This window comes from Lithobates pipiens, unplaced genomic scaffold, assembly GCF_037356315.1.
Source record: "Lithobates pipiens isolate NorthernLeopardFrog02 unplaced genomic scaffold, aLitPip1_a1.2 Scaffold_18, whole genome shotgun sequence".
NCBI lineage: Eukaryota > Metazoa > Chordata > Amphibia > Anura > Ranidae > Lithobates > Lithobates pipiens.
Genome location: NW_027507758.1, coordinates 66,618,733 through 66,644,417, shown reverse-complemented (window position 1 = coordinate 66,644,417; position 25,685 = coordinate 66,618,733). Strand labels below are relative to the sequence as shown.

Here is a 25,685-nt window from a genome sequence, read left to right as displayed (position 1 = left end):
GAGGAGACATGAACATCCTGTGCTGCAGTTGCACATCCACTTACAGTCCCCCTCCCTACCCCCACCCTGTGACTGGATAGTGAAAGGAGCAGCAGCAGACTGATGAGATCATCTCTTTGTCACTCTGCTCTCTGCTCCTGTAAGCAACTCCCACAAGTACTGCAGCACAACCACATAGCTCCCAACTGTCCCTGATTTCGAGGGACTGTCCCTGATTTGGAGCAATGTCCCTCTGTCCCTCATTCCTCCTCATTTGTCCCTCATTTTGGTCTGATCAATAAAGTTGTATATAAAATGTACTGGCTATCTTTCAGATAGTGTTTCCCAGTGCTAAACATTTCATCCAAATTGTAAATGGCTGCATTTGTACATTTCAAAAGCCAATATAAAGGAATAGAATTGGTAAAAAAAAAACACTTGTGGGTTTAACTAATTATTATTTTTGTATAATTCTTACTGTTGCCGCTTTAATTTTAGCATTAAAGCAAAATCCATAGAACTAACACATTTTGGCCAATAACATGATTTATGACAAAAGTTTTGGCCGAAACGCGTTAATATCTATGGATTTTGCTATTGCTGTAATGCTCAAATAAACGTTTTCTAATGAAGAAGCTGTCGAGTTGCCGGCTTAGATTTGTAATGGACCCACAGTGAATTTTTTCAGCCAGAACGCCGGCACTCTGCTCATATACTTGCACTATACAGCGGTAGAGCTTGGTGAGTTTCTTTGTTACAATATGAATTTATTGTCGACCATTATCGGCAACTTTTGAAGCAGTGTCCTGCTTGCTGCATTTTTTGGTACATATTTGGTTACTTTAAAAAAAAAAATGCAGACAAAACGCACCTCCCTATTGAAATGCATTGAAAACGCAGCAAGAACACATCAAAAATGCACAGGTGTTGCGTTTTTGATGCATTTTTTAAAATCACATACTGTACCTATGAAACAATGTCACTGCACCACAGTCATGGTGGAAAAATTCCCATAATGGGGGTTATTTACGAAAGGCAAATCCACTTTGCACTGCAAGTGCACTTGGAAGTGCAGTTGCTCTAAATCTAAGGGGTAGATCTGAAATGAGGGGAAGCTCTGCTGATTTTATCATCTAATGATGTGTAAGCTAAAATTATGTTTTTTATTTTCCTTGCATGTCCCCCTCGGATCTACAGCGACTGCACTTCCAAGTGCACTTGCAGTGCAAAGTGGATTTTCCTTTAGTAAATAACCCCCAATGTGTCTAACCCAGACAATGACCTATTTACTATGATTGTCAGCGCCATCTAGTGGCCATAAGGCTGTATTTTCCTGATAATGGCAACAGTGGTGCTCATTTTCGACACATTATGGGGATTATTAGCCATGGCTGGGGGAATCCTCAGGCATTCTCACTGCAAATTTTTTATACGTTTTTTTTGTTAGGTTAACAAGAGGTCCACTTCAAGTGATATTAGATCCAAGTCCTTATCTGCCAATTCTTTTGTCTGGTTATATATTGCTGTGAAACCCTCAGTGTGTACTCCAGCCCATGATCTGTTTACTGTTAGCCTTGCGTTTTATTTCCTCTGCTTTGACCCTTCGAACTGTCTGCATGATTTCTTGTCTCTTGATTTTCCTAATGGGATTTGGCCGCCGTGAGGCACGACCGTGTTTTGTGGCGAGCGTTTTTTCTCTGCAATTATGCAGATGACTTTTCTATGCTAATCGTTTTGCCAAGCTCTTATGTTTAAATATTGTAATGTTGTGTCATCTTCACACTGTGGTGGCGGCTTAACCCCATTCAGTCAGGATGCCGCTAACATCGTCCCTGATACATTCATGAAATAAAACTCGTTAAACTGGCCATACACTAATAAATCTTAGAAATGAATATTTGTATGAATGTAATTCTCAGCCCATTCTCAGCCCATTCGATGATTTGACGAATGTCATTTCAAAAGTGTTTCAAAATTTAATTTGCTGTTAAAGTGGAACTTAAAGTGGTTATGAAGCCGAAACTTTTTTTTTAAACCTTGACCACTTCAGCTCCGGAAGATTTAACCCCCCCACTCATGACCAGGCCAATTTTTGCGATACAGCACTGTGTTACTTTAATTGACAATTGCGCGGTTGTGCGACTCTGTACCCAAATAAAATGTCCCTTTTCCCACAAATAGAGCTTTCTTTTGGTGGTATTTGATCATGTTTTTTTGGGTTTTTTTGCGCTATAAACAAAAAAAAGACCGAGAATTTTGAAAAGAAAAACAATATTTTTTACTTTCTGTTGTAAAACATATCCAATAAAAAAATGTAAAAATCTATTTAGGCTAATATGTATTCTAAAAAATCTCAATAATCGCATATTGATTGGTTTCTGCAAAAGTTATAGCGTATGCAAACTATGAGATAGTTATATTTTTGGATTTCAAAAAAAAAAATTTACTACTAGTAATGGCAGCGTTCAGCGACTTATAGCGGGGCTGTGATATTGCAGTGGACAAGTCGAACACTGACACTTTTTTGTGAACTAGTGACACCAATACAGTGAGCAGTGCTAAAAATATGCACTGTCACTGTACTAATGACACCGGTTGGGAAGGGGTTAACATTAGGAGTAATCAAAGGGTTAAATGTGTTCCTAGCCAGTGTTTGTGTACTGTGGGGGAGGTGCTTTTACTAGGGGAAAGCATAGATCCATGTCTCTGCTTTGCAGGTACACAAGATCCATGCCTTCCCTACTGACAGTACGGCATTCTGCCTTGTTTACATAGACAGAGTGCTGTTCTGCCTCTGTAATGAATAATCTGTGTGTGCCGGTGGACATCGAGTCCGTGGTACCCACTAATCGGCTCACCCACTGATTATGCATTCACACCCTCTACCCAAATGTGCGGTATTATTTTTATATATATATATATATATATATATATATATATATACACACACACACACACACACACACACACACACACACACACACACACACACACACACACACACACACACGTGTGTGTATATATATATATATATATATATATATATATATATATATATATATATATATATACACACACATATACATGTTGTGCAACTGCTCCAATACCTGAAACCGATACTTTCAGGCTCGGTTCTTTCAGCTGTCAGCAGGATTCCCCCGCTGACAGCTGAAATGTAAGAAGAAAAAAAAAGCTGTCAATTATCAGGGCCGCCGCGTCCTTAACAACCGATGACTCATTCAGCTGTCAGTGGGACTCTCCTGTTGACAGCTGAAGTGTAAACAAAGTCCCGGCAATTGGAGCTGTCAAAAAAAATAAAAATAAGCTGGGCAATGTTTATCAACTGGAACAGAAAGATAAAAAAAAGCATTTCTTTTTGTATCTTTCTTTCATTCAGCTACAGATCAAAGGGATGAACTTTGATCTGCAGATGAAGTCAGTTTAACCACTTCAGCCCCGGAAGGATTTGCCCCCTTAATGACCAGGCGATTTTCTGCAATATAGCACTGCGTCACTTTAACTGGCAATTGCACGGGCATGCGACATTGTTCCCAAACAAAACATTTTTTCCCACAAGTATAGCTTTCTTTTGGTGGTATTTGATCACCTCTGCGGTTTAAAAAAAAAAAAATGTTTTATATTTTTTATATTTTTTCTTTCTACTATAATACATATTCAAAAAAATGTTTATATATATATATATATATATATATATATATATGTATTCATCAGTTTAGTGTATATATATTCTGCTAAATATTTTTGGTAAAAAAAAAAAATCACAATAGGTGTATATTGATTGGTTTGCGCAAACGTTATAGCGTCTACAAAATAGGGGGATTTGGGGACTTTTTATTGTTTTTACAAGTAATGGCGGCGATCTACAATTTTTTGTGGGACTGCGACATTGTGGTGGACAAATCTGACCCTTTTTGGTGACCAGTGATGCCAAAACAGTGATCAGTGCTATAAACATTTGTACCTGCTGAATATCCACTCCAGTTTTCCTTTAAATACTTGGAAATATTGGATAGTTAAACAAGCAGAAATAATACTGAACGGGTGTCCTGACACTCTGTAATACCAATAGCTGGTAGCTGTAACCATTTCCCATAAGGCTTTATTAAATTCTAGGCTACAGCAGTTCATGAGGACCAATATGGAATTCCGAACCTCTCAGCCCACTTTCCTGTATGTGACGGTAATTAAATACGATTGGCAGAAATACTGGAAATGAAGAAAAATTGCTTAGTGCCAAGTGTGGTATTTTTTTTTTTTTTTTAGCAATTCCCAGATGGTGCTTCATTGTTATGTATACTGTGCAAAAATAGGATTTTCCTAATAAACACATTATACCCTAAATATACTGTGTACATTATTTCTATAATGGCAAAACAGATTAAATAATGAAGTTTCACACAACAGGTGCAAATTCAATGTAACAATAATGTAACAGCTGCCAGGTCTACAGCATTAGTTTGGCTGGCTTCATAGCTGGTGGTAATAAACATACAGCAATCAGAAATGGACAATGTTAACTCCTTATGGCCGCCTCTCGCTGGCCCGTTTGTGAGTCTTAACGCTTCCTGATCAAAGGGTCAGGAGTCCATCCTACCTGCTCTCAATCATTGCTCGGTGACCTGGAGGTGTCAGTAACAGTGCCATGGCTGCATGGCATTCTTCAGGGTAGTTTTAATCGTACTGACAACAGCGAACCATGCCTGCATAATGTGCCTTAAATATGGCCACTTTCAGGCCTCATTCATATGGGCCTTATCACCTGCTGGTGGCATTGTGGTTCCCTGGGAGGAGGGTTGTAATTCCAGTGTCCACCAGCAGGTGTTTCCCAGTAGCCAGCAATTTCCAGTAATCAGTCTCCACCTGATGCTGGCTGCTGGGAGGGTATTTAGTTCCTCCTTAACCACTTAAAGCGGAAGGGCTGCAAATTTTTTTTTTTTTAAGTCAGCAGCTACAAATACTGCAGCTGCTGACTTTTAAAATAAGGACACTCACCTGTCCCAGGGTCCAGCAATGTCGGCACCCGAGGCCGAACTGTTCCTCGGATGCTGCCGCTGCCATCTTCGGTAAGGGAATCAGGAAATTAAGACTTGCGGCTTCACTTCTCGGTTACCTACTGCACATGCCCAAGTCAAACAGCGTAATCCGAATGGTCCCTGCTGTCTCTTGGACCCGTGTGTGTCCCACTCCCAGCAGACAGCGTGGGGGGGGGGGGGGGGGGGGGCGGTAAAAAGCTTAGACTCCCGTGGGAGTCTATGCCAAGAAGTGGGTGCAAATACCTGTCCAGACCAGAGCACTTTTTTGCGATTCGGCACCTCATCGCTTTAACTGACAATTATGCGGTTGTGCAACGTGGCTCGCAAACAAAATCAACGTCCTTTTTTCCCCACAAATAGAGCTTTCTTTTGGTGGTATTTCATCAACTCTGCGATTTTTATTTTTTGCGCTATAAACAAAAAAAAGAGCGTCAATTTTGAAAAAAAACGCATTACTTTTTGCTATAATAAATATCCCCAAAAAATAGGCCGATACATATTCTTTTAAAATTTTTGGTAAAAAAAATCACAATAAGCGTTTATTGATTGGCTTGTGTATAAGTTATAGCGTCTACAAAATAGGGGATAGTTTTATGCATTTTTATTAATATTTATTTTTTACTAGTAATGGTGGCGATCAGCGATTTTTATGGACTGCGACATTATGGACTGCGACATTATGGCAGACACGTCAGACAATTTTGAAACATTTTTGGGACCATTAGCATTAATACAGCGAGTGGTGCGATTAAAAATGTATTGATTATTGTAAAAATTTCACTGGCAGTGAAAGGGTTATAACTAGAGGCAGTGAAGGGATTAATGTGTGTCCTAGTTTGTGTTCTAACTGAAGGGGGATGGAGACTGTGCAGGGAAGATAACAGATCTTCTGTTCATATTCTGTATAAACAATCAGTTCTCCCCTCAGAGAACCGGAAACTGTGTGTTTATGCACACAGTTCTGGGTTCTCTGTGTGCCCGAGCAATCGCGAATGCCCGGCAGTGATCGGAACCGCCGGGTACTTGCATCAACTCGGGGGGGTGAGCGGGGGGCCACAGGGCGAAGCGACGTTACATAACGTTGTTTAGCCCAGCCAGGCCATTCTGCCACAGTACAACTGTGGCGGCTGGTCGGCATGTGGTTAAAGTGGGGTACACACTATAAGAAAATCAGGCGAACGATCGTCCGATTTTTCTTGATGTTTCACACCATATCGGAACCACTGAACGATAAAAAAAAAATGGCCCCATTGTATTGGGATTGGGGTCTGGTGCATTCTAGTGCATTTTTGATGCGTTTTAGGGACAGGTGAACATTTGCATGCTGTCCAGTGCGTTTTTTTCTGCATCAAAAATGTATGGAAAGTAGGGTATATGGTCTTTAATGGCATAGTTCACGCCAGTGCATGCAGTTTTTTTTTTTTTTTTGGACAATTTGTTGTTAGGTGGGTTAAAAAATGCAAATGGACTTAATGCTTTTCTGCAGCTTTTCCATTGAAATGTATTGAACCAAAAATGCACCATTTTGCTTTAAAAAAAATTCCTAACCCTTTACGAAAAAGCAGCAGCTGAAAAGAGCAAAGATGTAAACGTGTCCCATAGGAAACCATGTTACATGGACTCTAGTGTGTTTCTGAAAAAATCAATAAAAAATGCATAGGTGTGAACTGAGCCATATCTATGTACATATTTTATATAGTCAGTGTGTAGTTAGGCTTCCAGTTACTTAGGTTGCTAGACTAGTTAATCATTTTGGTTATATGGTTGTGGTTCACTTGTAAACTCACATTTGCTGTGTTTGTTGGTATTTGGATGTCTTTTGTTTTACTCAGGGCTTTTTTTCTCAAAGAATAGGTGCAGGAACTCCCCCTTTCTGAGCCATCCTTTTTCTTCACCCCTACCCACCTCCGAGCACCGTTCCTTGGTTTCATCCCCTACCCACCTCCCAGTAATGCCCTTTTAGACAATACAGGACCAGGGCTGGTGCAAGGATTTTTTATACCCTAGGCGAAACCTCATTTTACCTCCCCCCACTGGCTCCACTCCTGACCCCACCCCCTTTGCCTTGTCCATGTGACAGAAGGTGCCGCTATACAGGAAGCATTGGATCTTCTTACGCTAGTGTGCACCTCTAATTACACTACCAGTCGGACAGAGCAGCTGCCTGAGACTGAGTTACATTACAAGTTTGCAGAGCATGCAGACATGGAGGGAAACCAGTGGGCAGGCGCCCCTAGGCAGAAGTGCGCCCTAGGCGGCTGTCTAGTTTGCCTAGTGGTAGCACCGGCCCTGTACAGGACCAAGTATCAACTTGTGGTGCTAAGTAATCTGTAAGGAAGTTGGTAGTTATAACAAGCAGTAAAATAGAACCCCTGCAGCCAGCAACAATAGACCACCCCACCACAAAAAATCCCACCCCAGCAACAATAGACTCCCAGCAGCAGCAGCAGATCTCCCCACAGCCAACATCAATAGATTCTCCAGCAGCCAGCAACAATAGACCCCTCCCTCAATAGTAGATCTCTCCCAACAACAACTGACCTCCCAGCAATATAAGACCCACCCCCAGCAACAGTAGGTGGGTAGGTGGTCTTCCACCAGCAACAATAGACTTCCTCAGAAACAAAAGACCCCCATGCAAAAATAGATACCCTCCAGCTAGAATAGATCCCCTAGCAATGAGTATTAATAGACCGTGCAGCACACCCCAGCACCACTTGCTGTCAGTGGTGAAGGTGCCGGAACTGCATATCAAAGCAAACATGTAAAATCCCGTTACTTGTGCTCTTCATTGTAGTGGCACTACAATGCATCTCCTTCACTGTGTTCACCAACCCAGTGTCTCAATCAGGGGCAGCCCATCCATTAGGGGTGCCCGGGCACCGCCCCTCTCTCCAGGCCACCCCCTATATGCAATGGATAGATTCATGCATAGCATGAATCTGTCCATGGCCGCTGTGGCCAAACCCAATTCATGTGTCCGGCCCTTTTCAGGGCACTGGGCGCATTGATTATAGCGGGACAGGGTTTTTTTTTTTCAGCACCTGATTAAAGTAGGGTTGTGACCTTTTCTTCAAGCCAATCCCGAACACTTTAGGGACCTGGGACATCTTTGGGTGCTCCAAGGAGAGTAGTAATGTGGTGATCATAGCGTGCCGCATTGAACAGTGGGTGTGGCCAAATTGCTCTGACATAATCTCCCTGCCCCCTCCCCCCCAATGTCGAACCTGCCCCTAGACAGCTGCGCAGCTCCTTGATGGCAACAGATTTGTGTGTGACTATCTTGGTTACTTGGGCAGCAACAGCCTGGTCTGAATAATGTGTCCAGGTTTTAATCCACCTGAAACCCGGACACAGGATTTAAAATCCGGACTGTTCGGGTGAATCCTGGGCTGGTGGCAACACTAGATTAAAGCCAGAGGCTCTAATAGGCTTCAAAATTGGGTGGGCTCGGGACGCAGAGAGTTCGGCTGGAGCCCACCCAGGTGTTTTGCAACAGTGAATGAACATTCGCTGTTGCAACACTGATCCTCCTCCCGGTCAATCGGGAAGCGGGTCTGATACCCGTCACCCGATTGGCTGAAAGGACAGGTGATCCTATTGGACACCTAGGAGGAGGGGAGGAGACGCACAGAGCAAGTGAGGAGTAGAAAAGCTGCTTGCCAATGCCTGGATGCCTGGGCCGCGCCGATGCCTGGATGGCCGAACCCCGCCACTTTTTGGATGCCCGATCCCCCCCGCTGCGTCTCGGATGCCCCGATCCCCACCGCTGCTTCTTCGATGCCTGCTGTGTGGTAAGTGACGGTGGACCGACCAGCAGACAGCAGTGGGGGGGTGGTTTGTAAGTTTGAGTTGCCACGTGGGGGGGTGGTCTTTGGTTGTTTGCTGACCCCCAGCAAAAAAAAAAAAAACACCAGCCGTCACTGGTCTCAAGCATTCACCAGAGTTTGTAGACCTCTTATAAAAATAAGTAGGTCTACAAGCGCTTTATATGATAAATCCTGGGTCCTCCCCCCAATTTACTACCAAAACCGAGGATTGTCTTCACTTGTTTCCCCACTAGTGGTAAGGTTTCCTCCCCTTTCCCCCTTGTCCTCATGGATATTTCTCAGACATAAACTTAAAGTAATATTAAAGGCAAGTTTTTTCTTACCTGCTCTGTGTAGTGGTTTTGCACAGAGCAGCCCAGATCCTCCTCTTCTCAGGTCCCCTGCTGGCGCTCCTAGAATGCATGAAGGTAAAAAAACATTAAACTTTTAGAAACCACTTTAAGAAAATCCTCACTTATGCCCCATACCCAAGGTGGAATTTTCCGACGGAAAGTGTGCGATCGGATCATGTTGTCGGAAAATCCGATCATGTGTGGGCTCCATCTGACTTTTTCCATCAATTTTTTCCAACGCACAAAGTTTGGGAGCAGGATCCAAAATTTTACGACAACAAAATTCGATCATTTAAATTCCGATCACGTGTAGACAATTCCGACGGACAAAGTGCCATGCATGCTCAGAATAGACTAAGAGATGAAAGCTATTGGCTACTGGCCTCTTTATAGTCCCATTGTATGTGTTATACGTCACCGCGTTCTGAACGATCAGATTTTCCGACAACTTTGGGCGACCGTGTGTATGCAAGACAAGTTTGGGCCAACATCCGTCAGAAAAAATCGTAAGGATTTTGTTGTCGGAATGTCCGACCGTGTGTATGGGGCATTAGGGTAATCCTGTTGTTTTATTTGCATAACAGTAAAGACCAAAAATGCACTTAAAGAAGTGGCTTTTACAGGCTTTTGTGCTCTTTTGAGCTCTTATTTTCTCTGCCTGGAAACTCCCATCCATGTTAGCCAATGTGTCCATGCACACTATGGGTTTTTCAGGCATTTTCAGGCTTATGCTGTTACAGGCAGAAAAAACCCCCCCCACCAAACTCATGTTTTTCAGAAGAGCTAGTGCCCCAAAGAGCTCAAAAAAAGGTCAAAGGAGCTCAAAGAAGGCTCGAAAGCACACAAAAACGTTTGTTGCAGCTTTTTGTTTTGTTTATACAGTGGGTAAGAAAATACTATCTAGGAGTGTTTGTGGGAAAAAAAACTGATTATGCTCAAAGAAGCTCAAAGGAGCTTGAAGAAGCTCGGTAAAAATGTGCATAAGAGCACAAAAAAGAACAATCTTCTTCAAACTGAAATAAAAGCTCAAATGTCTGTAAAAAAAAACTGCTTTATTTTTGAGCTGCAGTGTGCATGAGACCTTACATGAAAGTGGTAGTAAACCTTGGCATTTAAAATAAAAAATCCCTTGCAAGGCAATGGCAACATAGTATCTACTAGTATGCATCGAATACTAACACATTATGAAACACTTTAGAACAAACAGAGGGCGCACCAGCCTAGTGCATTATGCACAACATATCTTTTATTGTTAAAAAGTAATAATAGGTAATATACTCAATAACTAACCTATAATACATCAGCTTCAAGTCCTCAATATGTCACATCACATAGAGGGACAATAAGAGTTGGACAGGCTGACGTGTTTCGAGGGACTTGCACTCTTCCTCAGAGACAAGAAATATGATGACAGGGCTTCCATCTTCCCCAGTCTTCCTCCCGGGTTCACTGGCTCTGGTCTTTTGAATGGCTGAGCCATGATATCACGGGAGTCATGGTTTATGGCAGGGCTCTGAAGGAACGGCATGTGCCGGTGACGTAATAGTAATGTAATAACACTATTGCACATAACATTTTCCAAGTCAAAAGAAGCAGTCAATGCTTTTCAAGGGCTCAAAACTCTCCCTTATTCAGGGCTTTGATGCTGATAGTAAATTAAGGATTACTGGACAGCAGAATGCAATATAAAAGGATTTAAGGTAAACTGATTTGGGTCGCTGGTCAAGCAGCCATTACAGGCATCTCTGCCTGACCAATAACCCAAATCAGTATAGGTTATATCCGTTTATATTAAACTTTGTTGTCCATTATTTAATGAAAGGGGATTTATGAGGCCCCTGGAAAATATTGACTTTTTCTTCTGACTTCTTGTCATGAGCAGCAAAGACTTACCGGACTTACATTAGATTTGTCATGCTCCCATTCTCTTTACACAAATAGAAAAAAAAATTATGATATAATAAAAAATGACTTTCAAAACCAATTTTAGCACACTGTGGGAACCCAAAACTGTTCTAAAATCTTCTCCTAATATCGAGCACCTCAGGCCGCCAGAGAAAGTCCAATTATAATGTGTAATGTTCATAGTTTGGGAACATCTCTTGCAGTTTTCAGGCTTTTATTGGCCAGCCACACAATTATTTATTATTTATATCTATTTTATTTATTACAGGTATTTATATATCTCTGACAATTTACACAGAACTTCGTGTATATATTGTACATTCAATCATGTACTCAATCATGTTCTCCTTATCTTCTCACATTGCTTAGGCTTCAAATTTATCTAAAAATTCTATTATTTTAATGTTATGTCTTCTCTGCTTTCAGCCACTGTTGATACCTCCGCACCAAAGAGTTTGTCAAGAAGTGTTAAATGTAAGTGTCTTTTTAGATTGTTACTGAACTTTTACATTACATTTTTCTCTGGGAAATTTTCATCTTTCATTCTGGATGTTTTGTGTCTCCAACCAAAATGTTTTAACTTTGGTTAAAGCATGGGAGGGTTAGTACCTCCATCTGTGTTTTTTTGGCTATATATAAAAAAGTGCAAATAATTATACAAAGTATTGCTTTAAGATCAAAATGTATAAAAAAGACCGTGAACACTGATAAAATTCCTTGAAGAATCAAAGGAAATAATAAATAGTCCATAAGTAAGTCCCAATGCTCAAATCCAGTGAATCCATGTAAAGTGCTCCTTTAAATGAGTTTACCGCCACCATGACCAAGTTTGTGGTTAAGTGCCTGCTTATCAAATGGATATGGACTCCTTTATCAAGAGAAGTCATGTACCACATATAAGGTCACACCAAGGTTGTCACTCTACGACTCCAACACTCCCTGATCATCCTGAATTCACCACTAAACATGCCAACCAAGACTCAAGATATGGGTAACCATGTGAAGAAAGATAAAATACAGCTCTCCATAGTGCAATAAAAGACTGACACCTTTACCACTTCAGCTCCGAAGGATCTGCCCCCCCCTCAATGACAAGGCCATTTTTTGCGATACGGCACTGCATTGCTTTAAATGACAATTGCACGGTCATGTGACATTGTACCCAAACAAATAGAGCTTTCATTTGGTGGTATTTGCTCATCTCTGTGCTTTTTATTTTCTGATCATCAGAACGTGAATTTCCAACATGGACATGTGCGTGTTTGGGTCTGGTTCAGGTGCAAATTCAGGCAAAAATTTGGACCTGAATCATACCTGAACCAGTGAACAGTCACGCACCAGACCCCAGACACAAACCCGCATCTGGACGTGTGAACTCAGCCTCAACGTTGCACCATGGTTTACACATTTCCAGGGTGCACCCGCTTCGTCAGTGTTCTGTCCAGAATGGGTGCCACTGTCAGTATACCATGACCCAGCATGGGGGATTTTTCCATCCACCTTGTTTATGTGGAGTAAAAAAAATGTGCATGACCAGCTTTAGTTTATTAAATGGCGCAAACTTCAAATAAAAAGTAAGAGTGTAAGTAAGGGTTGTATCCAAGACCAATTATTAAACTTACAAATATGTTTTCCTCAGTCCGGTTGTGCAGTGAATCCTCAGTCCAGTTTTGCATGAGATTTCAGTAATTAGTTGTAGATCTACTTTAAATTTTAAAAAGAAAAAACTTATAGATGTTATTCTGTAGTTTCATATACTAGTAACTGGCAGCTTCATATGAAAAAAGCCAAACTAACAAGCCTTCATAGAAAATTCTATGTGACAACAGAAAACTGTGGAATCTATATGACTTCTTTCCTTATCGCTTGGTAAGCATTCTATGTAAGCGTGCTATCCACACCTGAAATTACAAAAGGAAACATAAGGGCACGCATGCAGGAAAAAAATGTGATTTAATGCATTTTCATGTTATCGTGTTCTTCATTTTCCTGACACTGCAGTTTTGAAGAGTAGCTTTGAAGCATTAGCCTCTCCAAAAGAGTTTCTTATTTTTCATTACTCTTTGTAGCAGTCAGCAGAAGAGTCTCATGACATGGGTGGTATGACTAGACAGGAAGGTGGAAAATATGAAATTATGTCCATGTTTGATTGACAGGTGTATTTACCGCAATTTTTTTTTTCTTTATGTTGGCACCTTGCCAGTAGGTGTCTTCATCATAAGCTCAAGAGTCATCTATGATATACTGTTACTGCAAGCACAGCCATAACTGTAATCCCTTGTCCAAGCTATATTATACTTACCTTCTCATCCCTGTTCTGATTTTATTGGTACTACCAGCACCAAGGGCATAGATTTCTGATATTACCAACACAAATAGAATTGTTTGTATGTCACGACCCTAAACAGCCAAGGATCCTTATAGGGGATCTGTCTCTTATGCACAACATTTTATGAAATCTATTGGGTAACTAAGGGGTCTTCTCTCTAGTACAACAGACTCCCCAAGTTATTTACTAGTTTTTACTAGACAGTTTAAAGCAAACATGTTTGTGCATAGCCAAATGTAAAGCACATGGAAGAGCTAGGCATTATTTTTGCATAATATGGCCAGTAAGGATCACTAGCCTCTTAAAGCCCTTACTTGTCTTCCTAAAATAAAGTCAGCACTGGGGAGGACTGCTCAGTATATACACAATATGACCAAAATCTAACCTACACTATATGGCTAAAAGTATATGGACCACCTCCACATTTTTGAGTTGAGGTGTTTCCAATTAATAATTAATTAATGTTTAATTATATTTTAATTGTAACAATTAATTTTTAAAAAATTTGCATTTCCAACATTGTAGAAACAATTTTCTGTTCCAGCTAGACTGTGCCACCGTAGAGAAAGTCAGCTTAAAAAAAACATGGTTTGGTGTGAAGAAACTTGAGTGGTCTGCACAGAGCCTTTTGGGATACATTGGAATGACTATTGCCAATCAGGTCTTTTTGTCCAAATCAGTACCTGAATTTACCAATGCTCTTCTTTTGGCTAAATGTGCATAAATTCCCATAAACACATTCTTTGAAAATCTTTTACAGACTGTGGAGGCTGGTAAAGCCACAAAAGAGGGGTAGTTTAAAGTTCATGTTAACGCCCATGGGTTTGGAATGGACAATGCCTAGAAAGCTCATATAAATGTGATGGTCAGGTGTCCACAAACATAGGGCAACATGTACATTCTGCTGAAATTGCCACATTCACTGAAAGATTTCCAGACTTCTTTCACATGGGCATAGCTGCTAATGTATGATCTGCACTTGATCTCTTTGTCAGCAGTGGTTTGTGGGTTAGGTGCAGCATTGTGTAGCGTGCAGGAAACACTCAGAATCATGATTTCATGAACAGTGTATTGCAGAACAGTTCAACAAAACAATAGGCCCAGCGGGGAGCACACCAGTGGTGTATTTTGATTTTGTGCTGCCCTAGGCAAGACTAAAATTGGGTACCCCCCCCCCATTGGACGCCCCCCTCATCTAGATTTGTCCCACCCCCCCAGTAATGACTCACCTCAACCCCTAGTTCCCTCATTACACGGAGCACCCACCCCCAGTACTGACTCCCCTTACCCCCTTATCCCCCCATTACACAGAGCTCCCACCACCCAGTACTGACTCCCCTCATCCCTGAGGCCCCCCATTACACAGAGCGCCCATCCCCCACAGTACAAAGAGCCCACCCTTTTTCCACCCAAGTAAAGTGTTTTTCCCTTAACTCGGACCCCCCTTTACCCACTACAAGCCTCACCCATGCCCATTTCCCCCCATTACAGAGCTTACCCTGAGCTTCACCCCCTCCCCCAGCACGTCTTTCTTCTCTCATCACTGCCCCCCCCCCCCCCCCATACATTCAGCTCCTCCCACCCTACATTCTCCATATACTGCACCATACAAGCAAGATCTGCTGCTGCTAAGTTTACTTAGTACAGCACTTATTTCAGACTTATTTCAGTTTATCTGCACCACGCTCCCTTCCTGTCCCATCTAAATAATGTCACCTCAGGGGCTGGAACCAGAAGTCACTTGTCAGGCAGAGTGAGATCCCAATGTATGTACACACTTGTTCCGGGTACAGGGGCGCACTTGGCACCTCGCTGCAGCTCTGCTTTCTGTCTGTATCTTCAGCTGGGAGACTTTAATCCCAGGGCTGCCTGCACACCAAACTTTACCCCCGCCCCCCCCTTCCAGTTAATTATTATGCCCAGAGCTTCTGGCCCTTCTGCATCCCGTAGTCCTGCTGCCTGTCACCATGCTCTGCTGTGCTGGATAAAATGTGCAATCAGGCTGGGAGCGGCACCGCCCCCCTGTAAAGTGCTGCCCTAGGCCTGGGCCTTTTTGGCTTAGGCCAAAATACAGCACTGGAGCACACCCGACTGGAGCCACTTATAACTGAGACAGCGGTGGACCCACAAAATAAAGAATGGTGGATGCCGACAGCATCTGCCATAAAGGAGCAGAATACAGCCTGGCCGGTCCACATTCAAAAAGGAAAGGCTTCCTGGAAGGTACATGTAGTCCCTGCACTGTGCCTACTCCTCTGGAACATGTTCTTATCTCTAGTACTGTCCCAGACAGACGGAGTTCCTTTTCCTTCGCTAGCCACAGGCCAAAAGCACACCAAACCATGGAGCCGGAGTCTGCCTGACCCAAGATGGTCACCAGAATCACATGGGATGTCAGCAGCCAATCGGATAGCTGCCTCCCTGTGACCAAAAAAATCATAGCGGAACCAAGTTCCTTTCTTCCACCCACCTGCATTGCCGCTGCAGTCAGCACCTCCTGCAGTGGAGAATACAGACTGCACCTGCCCACACTTCCCCCTCTTTGACAGATGCTGTACTCGCATCGGAACACAGTAAAGAACAACAGGTAACAGAACAAAACATAATTAGGTCAATGGCAACGCATTTCAAACAACATAATCAGAGTAATTTGCAATGAGTTTACCGCAGTTAGACCACATTGGGCAGCAAGCCTTACTATCCTTTTTGATGTAACTTTCAGAGTAGTCAACTTCTACTTGTGCTTCCGGTGCCTCATTTGATTGGGTGTCCTCAGGGCCAATCACACCCCCCCCCACCTGAGTAAGTAGCTGATTCCTCAAGAGAGTCCAGAAAACCAGGATTGTCAGTCTCTGGGACTGGTTTCGGGACTTCCATAGTTCTTGGTATATCTCTTTTCGGGAACAACCGAGGCCAGAGGCTTGGATTCAATGAGAGGCAGGTACCATTCAAAGGGAACTTCCTGTATAGGCGAGATATCCATGCAGTGATTGTCCATTCTGTTGGTGGCAGGCGTAGTTGAACATTCACCACTCAGTACGCAAGGCCTCAACAAGTTGTCATGGAGCTCTCTTTTATTAGGTTCAGGGCCCTCCGAGACTACGTTGTACACTGGGGTTGGTGGGAAGGGTTGCGTTTCCACCCGATAAGGGGTGCTCTCCCACCTGGACTTTCATTTGCTGCCTTTCATATTTTTTGTTCTTTACCAACACCCGGTCCCCCGGTTGCAGTGGCAGTTCATCTATGATGGCATCCTCGGGCAGGTCTTTATGTTGGTCCAGATCTACCTGCTTGGGTAGAAGGTTCTAATGTTCTTGCACCCAGGTACAGGAAGTAGGGTGTTCAAGAGAATCCAGTAAGGGATCCACAGGTAACTAGCTGTATCGTCTGAACATTAAGAAGAGCAGAATATGCACTTGAGATAACTGTATGGCTAGACCACGTGTTTCCAAAACTGTTTTCCCATGGTCGAGGCTGTCTGGTCTTAAGTGAGCACTACCACGGCAAACTTAGTGACATGATCCACAAAGACAAGGGTGTAGCGGAACCCAGAGGGGAGCTGGAAACTGTCAGGAAGTCCATCTTCACCAATTCAAAGAGTTACAAGGTGGTAATTGTCATTGGGGTAGCCTTTTCGGGAGGAGCTTCATGCATGGTACAGACTGTACAAACCCAGCAAGCCGGTTGCACCCGCTCCACTAATCGTGGGCAGAAAAAATACCTCCTGACCAAGGCTGCGGTGTGATTGGCCCGAAATGGTCCACTTGACAGACTTTGAGGCATGCCACTGGGGACCGCAACTTGCAGAATGCTTGGTTGGCATGTGTGCCTGTCGGTACAGTATGCTATCATGGGAGTTGAACCGATCCCACCACCTCAAGATCACTCTCACTGTGTTAGACAACTTTTGGCATTCTCACAGGTGTCACCTATGCCACTGTTACAGGAAACACTGTACCTGGATGAGGTGGTTGGGGTCTTTCTGCTGGAGCCCATTCCTCAAGGGTGTGGATCTCGATGGGACCCTTGTCGTTAGCCCTTGAGGGAGCAGGATGAGGTGGCCACTGGCAGAACAGGTTCTCCCAACCCTAGTCCACATCTTTACATGGGCGTCCAAATGCCCTTTGAACTTCTCGGGCTTAAAATGAATCTTGTAATTGAAGTGGGCCAGCAGGGTGACCCACCTCTGTTCAAGTGCCCCAAGTTTAGCTGTTTCCAGGGCAAGGGGTTATTGTCCATGAAGACCTAAATTTTTGCCACTGTGAGATATTCCTTGAACTTTTCTGTGATGAAACACACCAGAGCCAATAGGTCCAGTTTAAAAGAAATATCATTTTGGGGATTGCACTCTGTGGGCTGTAGGCATAGGCTGTCACTCTTTCTTGTCCCTCCTGCTCCTGGACCAGGATGGCCCCTACTCCTTGCAGAAGTTTGTATACAACCAGAATGGTTTTGAGTAATTGGCGTAAGTCATCAGAGGTTAGGACATAAGGTTTTGCTTCAGAGCTTTGAAGGCCTGCTGTTGTGGCTCCTGCCATTTTGGCTGGCTGCTTAGTAGCTGGGTAAGAGATGCAGCGATTTGTGCAAACTTTGTGATGAACCGCCAGTAATAGCCTACCAGACCCAGAAAAGAGCAAAGTTCAGTGATAGTCATTTGTGGAAGCCACTCCTCTACCCCATGAGTCTTGGCCAGACCCAGGGAAGCCCCCCCCCCCCCCCCCAGCTTGCACAACATGTCCCAGGTATTGGATCCTCTGTCCCATCAAGCAGCACTTGTTAAGTTTAAACTTCAACCTGTATTGGGCCAAATGGATGAACATCCAGTCCAGGTGCTAGATATGCTCTTTAAATGACTTGGAGAAAATAATGATGTCTTTAAGATAGATCAGTACAGTCTCAAAGTTGTATTCCCCCAAACAACTATCCATTGTACTAGGGGCATAGCTCAGCACGAAGGGCATACAATTGAACTCAAATAGTCCCAATGGTGTGATAAAAGCAGTTTTCTAGCCTCTCACCAGGTGGAGCATAGAGAAGTATTGCGCTTAGCCCATTATAATAAGTGACTCCTCCACCCTGGGTACGGTGTAGGCATCCCAGTTGGTGCAAGCATTTAGCTTACGATAGTCCACATAGAACTGCAGGCTCCTATCTTATTTCCGCACTGAGACAACAGGAGCAGCCCATGGGCTGTGGCTCTCCTGGATTACCCCACTCTACCATGTTACAGATCAAGTCCTTGACTGCCTGGCACAGGGCTAGGGGAATATGACAGTACCGCTTATGCATGGTTGGAGAATCTCCCGTGTGAATTGGGCAGTCTATTCCCTCCTGTATCTGTAGTCCCCAGGGCTGGGTGCTGCTGTGGCAGAGGGTAGTCTTGGAAAGCAAAAGACAGTTCTTCCATCAGCTGTAGATATTCATCATTCATGGAGGTCATGGCAGCTTGTAGCTGGGCACACAAGGCCTCTACCACTCGTTGGGCCCTGGAGATGTAGTGTATACCACATACAGGTCTGTGATGGTGGTGTGATTCGGGAGAGGGACCAAGTATATAAACTGGACTAGGCACCTTATCCATTTGTACTTTGTACAAGGTTCATGCTGTCATCCATTCCCCCGGTACCCCTAGATCTTTGTGGGGCTCCAACATCACCGTGGTTCCTTGCAGCTTCTTGTGTGCCCCAATAGGCAGGAACCAGACTACCTCTTGAAAGGATGCCAGGAGTAGATAAGATAGCCTGCCGAAGGTGATGTACTTTTTTTGCCATGCCACAAAGCACAACTTTGCAGCTAGGACACTGTGGATGGTTCTGTCCTTGCAGCCTTTGCCAGGTTTTGCCAGGTAGCTAGGGCATGTTAATAGTGCAACCTCCTGGATTTACCGCACTCACATGCCCATTATGCCAGTTTATAATTTGCCTGTGCTGCGAGAAAGAGGGTCTGCCATTGCTTGCCTTCTGAAAATGTTGGCTATCTGGCCCCCATACTGACTCAATGGTTTTAGTCCCTAACCCATTACAAGTATGGAGATCAGACATTCCAACTTCATGAATTTCATGCTTGATTGATCCAGAATCAGCCATGCAACTACCTTATATTATAAAAAGTATTGGGACACCTGCCTTTACACCCACATGAACTTTAATGGCATCCCAGTCTTAATCCGTACGGTTCAATATTGAGATGGCCCACCCTTTGCAGCTATAACAGCTTCAACTCTTCTGGGACGGCTGTCCACAAGGTTTAAGAGTGTGTCCATGGGAATGTTTGACCATTCTTCCAGAAGCACATTTGTGTTGGAGAGAAGGCTTCGCTCACAGTCTGTGCTCTAATACATCCCAAAGGTGTTCTAGGTCATGACTCTGCAGGCCAGACAAGTTCCTCCACCCCAAACTCGCCCATTCGTGTCTTTATGGACCTTGCTTTGTGTACTGGTGCACAGTCATGTTGGAACAGGAGCCATCCCCAAACTGTTCCCACAAAGTGGAGAGCATGAAATGGTGAAAAATGTCTTGGTATGCTGACACCTTAAGAGTTCCCTTCACTAGAACTAAGGGGACAAGACCAACCCAGTCTCTCAGTGCTGTGGAAGCTATCATTGCTGTATAAATCCTATATAAATATATTAATAAGACCGATTGAGACACCTGCCATGGAAATAGACGCTTTAGAAGAGAGAACATTAGGCTGGATGTGCAGAGTCGGCCCAGGTCTGTCTTGCTCTTATGAATGTTTTATACTCTGGATCAATGTGCTCTCTATTTTTAGCCCGGCAGAGGTGTCAGCTGTGTCGGCTGTTTGTTTGTCGGGTTTGTGAACTGTGGAAATGGACATCATTATGTAGGACTGTTTTACAAGCTCTTCAGAACTTCCCTTGTCAAAAAATCTCCATCAATCCCACATTCAGCAAAAGGAAAAAAAACACTTTGAAATGATCATAAGACGCACAATATGGCAGTGAAACAGCATGTGATGTATATTTCATAAGCTAACGAAGGATGATGGAGCGATAATAATAGACCGCGCTAATAATTTACAGGATTACATTTTAACTTTCTTGTATACCTAAAGTGGACATGTCAGCCAAAGGACTCATTAACACTAGTGGTTGAGGGGTGGTAAATCACCGCAGTTAAGCCATGTTTATAATGCCACCCATCTGCTCCCTCTTAAGCTGCAGCGGCAGCAGCTGCGGGTGTACACATGCCGTGCTTCGTGGGCGCAGCAAGAATTATACTCTCTGTTGCTTTCGGCAAGCATATTTAAATGAATAGGGCTAATTTGCAATGCATACAATTGCAGCCAGCTAGTGCTGGGTTCCAGGGGTTAAAGCCAATGCTCTCTGAAGAACAATCCGAATGGAGCAAAGGTGAATGAGCCCAAAAACAGCATTGTCAACTGTTTCATGAGCTAAAACCATATTTGATTATATTTAGACAAACAAAAAAATGTGTGCTCATACATGTATAATTTTTGGGGGTGAGTGTTTCAGTATTACCCCACTATAGTCTACTTGTCAGAAATAGGTACCTTAACCACTTAAGCTTTTTGCGATTCGGCAGTGCGTCGCTTTAACTGACAATTGCACGGTCGTGCGACGTGGCTCCCAAACAAAATTGGGGTCCTTTTTTTCCCACAAATAGAGTTTTCTTTTGGTGGTATTTGATCACCTCTGCGGTTTTTATTTTTTTTGCACTATAAGCAAAAATAGAGCGACAATTTTGAAAAAAATGCAATATTTTTAACTTTTTGCTATAATAAATATCCCCAATAAATATATAAAAAAACATTTTTTTTTCCTCAGTTTAGGCCGATAGGTATTCTTCTACATATTTTTGGTAAAAAAATCGAAATTAGCGATTATTTATTGGTTTGCGCTAAGGTTATAGTGTTTACAATATAGGGGATAGTTTTATAGCATTTTTATAATTTTTTTTTTTTTTTTTACTAGTAATGGCGGCGATCAGCGTTTTTTATTGTGACTGCGACATTATGGCGGACACATTTTGACACATTTTGGGACCATTGTCATTTATACAGCAATCAGTGCTATTTAAATTCACTGATTCCTGTGTAAATGACACTGGCAGTGAAGGACTTAATCACTAGGGGGCAGTGTTGGGGTTATGTGTGACATTATGTGTTTTTTTTATTGTGGGGGGCGTGGCCTGGCATGTGACGTCACTGATCGTCTTTCCCTATAACGGGGAACAGACGATCAGTGACAGCCACAGTAGGAAGCACGGGGAGAGGTTTGTTTACACAGACCTCTCCTCGTTCTTCAGCTCTGTGACCCAATCGCAGGACACCAGCGGCGATCGGGTCCGCTGGTCCAGCGGCCACGGAGCTCAGGACCGGGTCTGGGCACTTAAAGAGCCACGTACAGGTACGTGATTGTGCCCAGCCGTGCCATTCTGCCGACATATATATGTACAGGACGTATATATGTTCAGTTAAAGCTGAACCCCAGGCAGAAAGAAGAGACACATATTAATGTATTCCTGAATACAACCGTAATCACTTAAAGACCAGGCTTCTTTTTCGGACTCTGTGTTTGCAAGTTAAAAACACGTTTTTTTGCTAGTAAAATTACTAGAAAACATTATAAAAAAAAATTTTCTAACACCCTAGAGAATAAAATGGCAGTCATTGCAATACTTTTTTGTGCCGTATTTGCGCAGCGGTCTTACAATGCACTTTTTTTGGAAAAAATTCAACTTTTTGAATAAAAAAATAAGACAACCAGATACCCAGCATGTCATGCTTCAAAATTGCGCCCGCTCATGGAATGGCGTCAAACTTTTACCCTTAAAAATCTCCATACGACGTTTAAAAATGTCTACAGGTTGCTTGTTTTGAGTTACAGAGGATGTCTAGAGCTATAATTATTGCTCTCGCTGTAACGATTGCGGCGATACCTCACATGTATGGTTTTACCACCGTTTTTATATGCGGGCGTACTCGCGTATGCGTTCGCTTCTGCGTATGAGCTCATCGGGACGGGGCACTTAAGACCGCCCGAGGAGAATGACATCACTCCCCTCCCTGCCTGTGTTTACTATACACAGTGGGTGGAAGCTTCTCATTCGCCAGGAGCGATCGAGAGGGGATGGCCAGAAACCAACGGCCATCCCCTCATCCCGGATCGCTCCTGAAGCGAAACGGACCGCCGCATCCAGCGGGAGGGGGTCCGATCGGATCCCCCACCCGCTTGAAGGCAAGCACGTACATGTACGTGCTTGTGCCTGTACATGCCATTGTGATGACGTACATTGGCATGCGGCGGTCCTTAAGTGGTTAAAAAATTTCTTTCAGCTTTTGAACCAATTTTTGTTCCCCTTCTTGTTCAAAACAAGTTATAATGTCATCCACATAGATAAGAATGTATATCCATCTGGCCTTCTTGATTCCTGGAGTAGAGACAGGGGTCTGCATTACTTCTTGAGAATCCCTCTCTGGTAAGTACTTTGTTCACTTTCTCATTCCACATCCTTGCTTAAGACTGTATATGCTCTTCTAAAGTATACACAAGGTTGTCTCCTTGCTTAAACCCTGGTGGTTGCTCCATTTAGAGATCTTCCTTAACCACTTGCTTACTGGGCACTTAAACCCCCCTCCTGCCCAGACCAATTTTCAGCTTTCGGCGCTGACGCACTTTGAATGACAATTGCACGGTCATTACAACACTGTACCCAAATGAAATTTTTATCATTTTTTTCCCACAAATAGAGCTTTCTTTTGGTGGTGTTTAATCACAGCTGGGGTTTTTATTTTTTGCTAAACAAACAAAAAAATTTGAAAATTTTGAAAAAAAAAATCATGTTTAATAGTTTGTTATAAAATTTTGCAAACATGTCATTTTTCTGCTTCATTGATATACACTGATGAGGCGGTACTGGTGGACACTGATAGGCTGCACTGATGGGCACTAATAAGCACAGTTAAGGCGGCACTGATAGGCACAGATGAGGTGTCACTGATGGGCACAGATAAGGCGGCATTGATGGCCACTGATAAGATGGCACTGATGGGCCCTGATGGGTGGCACGGATGGGCACTGATAAGTACTACTGATAGATGGCACTGATGGGCACTGATAGGTGGCACTGATAGGTGGCACTGATAGGTATTGATAGGTGGTACTGATAGGTGGCACTGATGGGCACTGGCAGGTGACCCTGATGGGCACTGATAGATGGCACTGGTGGCAGCACTGTCCAGGCACTGACTGTGGGTACTGACAGATGGCACTGTGGGCACTTACAGATGGCACTGTGGGCACTGACAGATGGCGCTGGTTGGCCCTGACAGGTGGCGCTGGTGGGCACTTGTAGGGGGCTCAGGTGGGCTCTGAGGATCTGGGCACATCGCAGTGATTGGGTGTCCCGCTCACTGCCGCCGGTGATCAGAGTTTTTTTTTCTCCTCACGCTGTCAGCGCGAGGAGAAAAAATAGTGGATTACCAGCGGTGTTGACATCACGTGATAAGCTGTCATTGGCTGACAGACGATCACGTGGTAAGGGGTTGGGATCCACCCCTTACTCTGATCTGTGATCCAGCAAGTCTCATAGACTCGCTGATCACAGAGCGTGCCGCGCGCGCCCTTCAGGGGGCGTGCAGGCCACTCGTGCATGGGACAATGTCAATAGACGTAGTCCAGGCAACGCAGGTCCGCGCTGTAGCCGTCATTTGGCTATAGCGCGGATCCCAAGTGGTTAATGTCTCCCTATAGGAAAGCAGTTTTAACGTCTAGGTGTTTCACTTGCATGCCCTCCCCGGCTTCAACGCTGATGCCGCGTACACACGATCAAACTATCCGGTGGACTTAGTCCGGCGGAACAACCCGCCAGACTTTGCAGCGGAGGTTTCCGAGTGGACCTGCCCACACACTACTGATGTACCCCTACCCGTTCACCTGGTGAAAAAAGTGTAAATAAAAAAACACAAGTTTTTAAAGTAATTTATTAGACAGCTCCGGTGGTCTTCTGTCTTGGGGGGACTTCTCGCCAGACTCTTCGTCGCCGCCGCCATCCGGGGGTCTTCTTCCGACTTCGGGGGTCTTGTCCCGCTCTTCGGGGGTCTTGTCCCCCTCTTCGGTTCTTCTGTCGGGCCTCCGCTATCTTCTTATAGCTCTTTTACTAGCGGTGGCCTGGTCTTCTGTTGCCGCCGCCTTCTTCTCTTCTTCTCCCTTGCGATGTTGACACAATGCTCTCTGTGGGCGCAATGGCAGTGGCGCATTGTGCGGAGATTTATATAGGGACAGGGGGCGGGGTCACTGGGTGATGTCACATGGTGACCCCACCATCTTATGATGTCACAGTCCCGGAGGATGCTGGGACTGTGACATAATAAGGGGGCGGGGTCACCATACACTAGTGGGCACTGATCAGGCTGCATTAATAGGCACTGTAGAGGCTGCATTAATGGGCACTGGTGTGGCTGTTCTGATGGGCACTGGTGTGGCTGTTCTGATGGGCACTGGTGTGGCTGCTCTGATGGGCACTGGTGTGGCTGCGCTGATGGGCACTGGTGTGGCTGCACTGATGGGCACTGGTGTGGCTGCGCTGATGGGTCCTGGTGTGGCTGCATTGATAGGCACTGGTGAGGCTGCATTAATGGGCACTGGTGAGGCTTTGCCCTGCCCTATGCCCAATAGTAGAATGTTTTTACTTATTTTCTTTGAGCAATTGCGTATAGTTTATATACTGTTTTTGTAAATGTTTGCATAATTAAAGTGGGCCAGTCTGGTTGAAGCCCAGGGCCACATTTTTGTCCAGTCCAGCTCTGTGTGAGTTCCACCTCTTGTTCTGACTCCTGCACAGGTTCGCTTTGATGACCTTTTCTTCTGGTTTGTTTGGCATAATCACTTCACAACTTTCAGGGATCGATTTTTCGAATGATGGGCTCTCATCAAAATAAACATTATAGCTTATTGTCACTTTGTCAGTCTTTGGGTGTAGGATTCTGTAACCCTTTGTTTGCTTGCTGTAGCCTACTAGAATGCCCTCTATGGCTCTGTTCTCATGCTTGGATCGCTTTTCACTTGGAATATAGGCATATGCTTTACATCCAAACACTCTGTGCCCTATGCTAGGCTTTGATCCATGCCACATTTCGAATTGAGTATTTTAATGGCTCTTGAGGGTAGTCTGTTCTGTAGGTAGGTTGCAGTCATGACTGCTTCTCCCCAGTACTCTCCCCAGGCCATTTCTATAAGAGTGTGATTTTTCCTCTCTGCTACACCGTTTTGTTT

The 25,685-nt window shown here is 43.9% G+C and overlaps 1 protein-coding gene across 1 annotated transcript in view; it reads left to right on the top strand.

The window, feature by feature from the left end:
- The window catches only part of LOC143986675 (spermatogenesis-associated protein 7 homolog), a 273,557-nt gene that overhangs the window by 108,085 nt on the left and 139,787 nt on the right, over nt 1-25,685 (top strand). Inside the window, exon 4 of the mRNA XM_077485081.1 lies at nt 11,527-11,574. Within this exon, the coding sequence (XP_077341207.1) occupies nt 11,527-11,574 (48 nt within the window). The remainder of the gene's footprint in view (nt 1-11,526; nt 11,575-25,685) is intronic.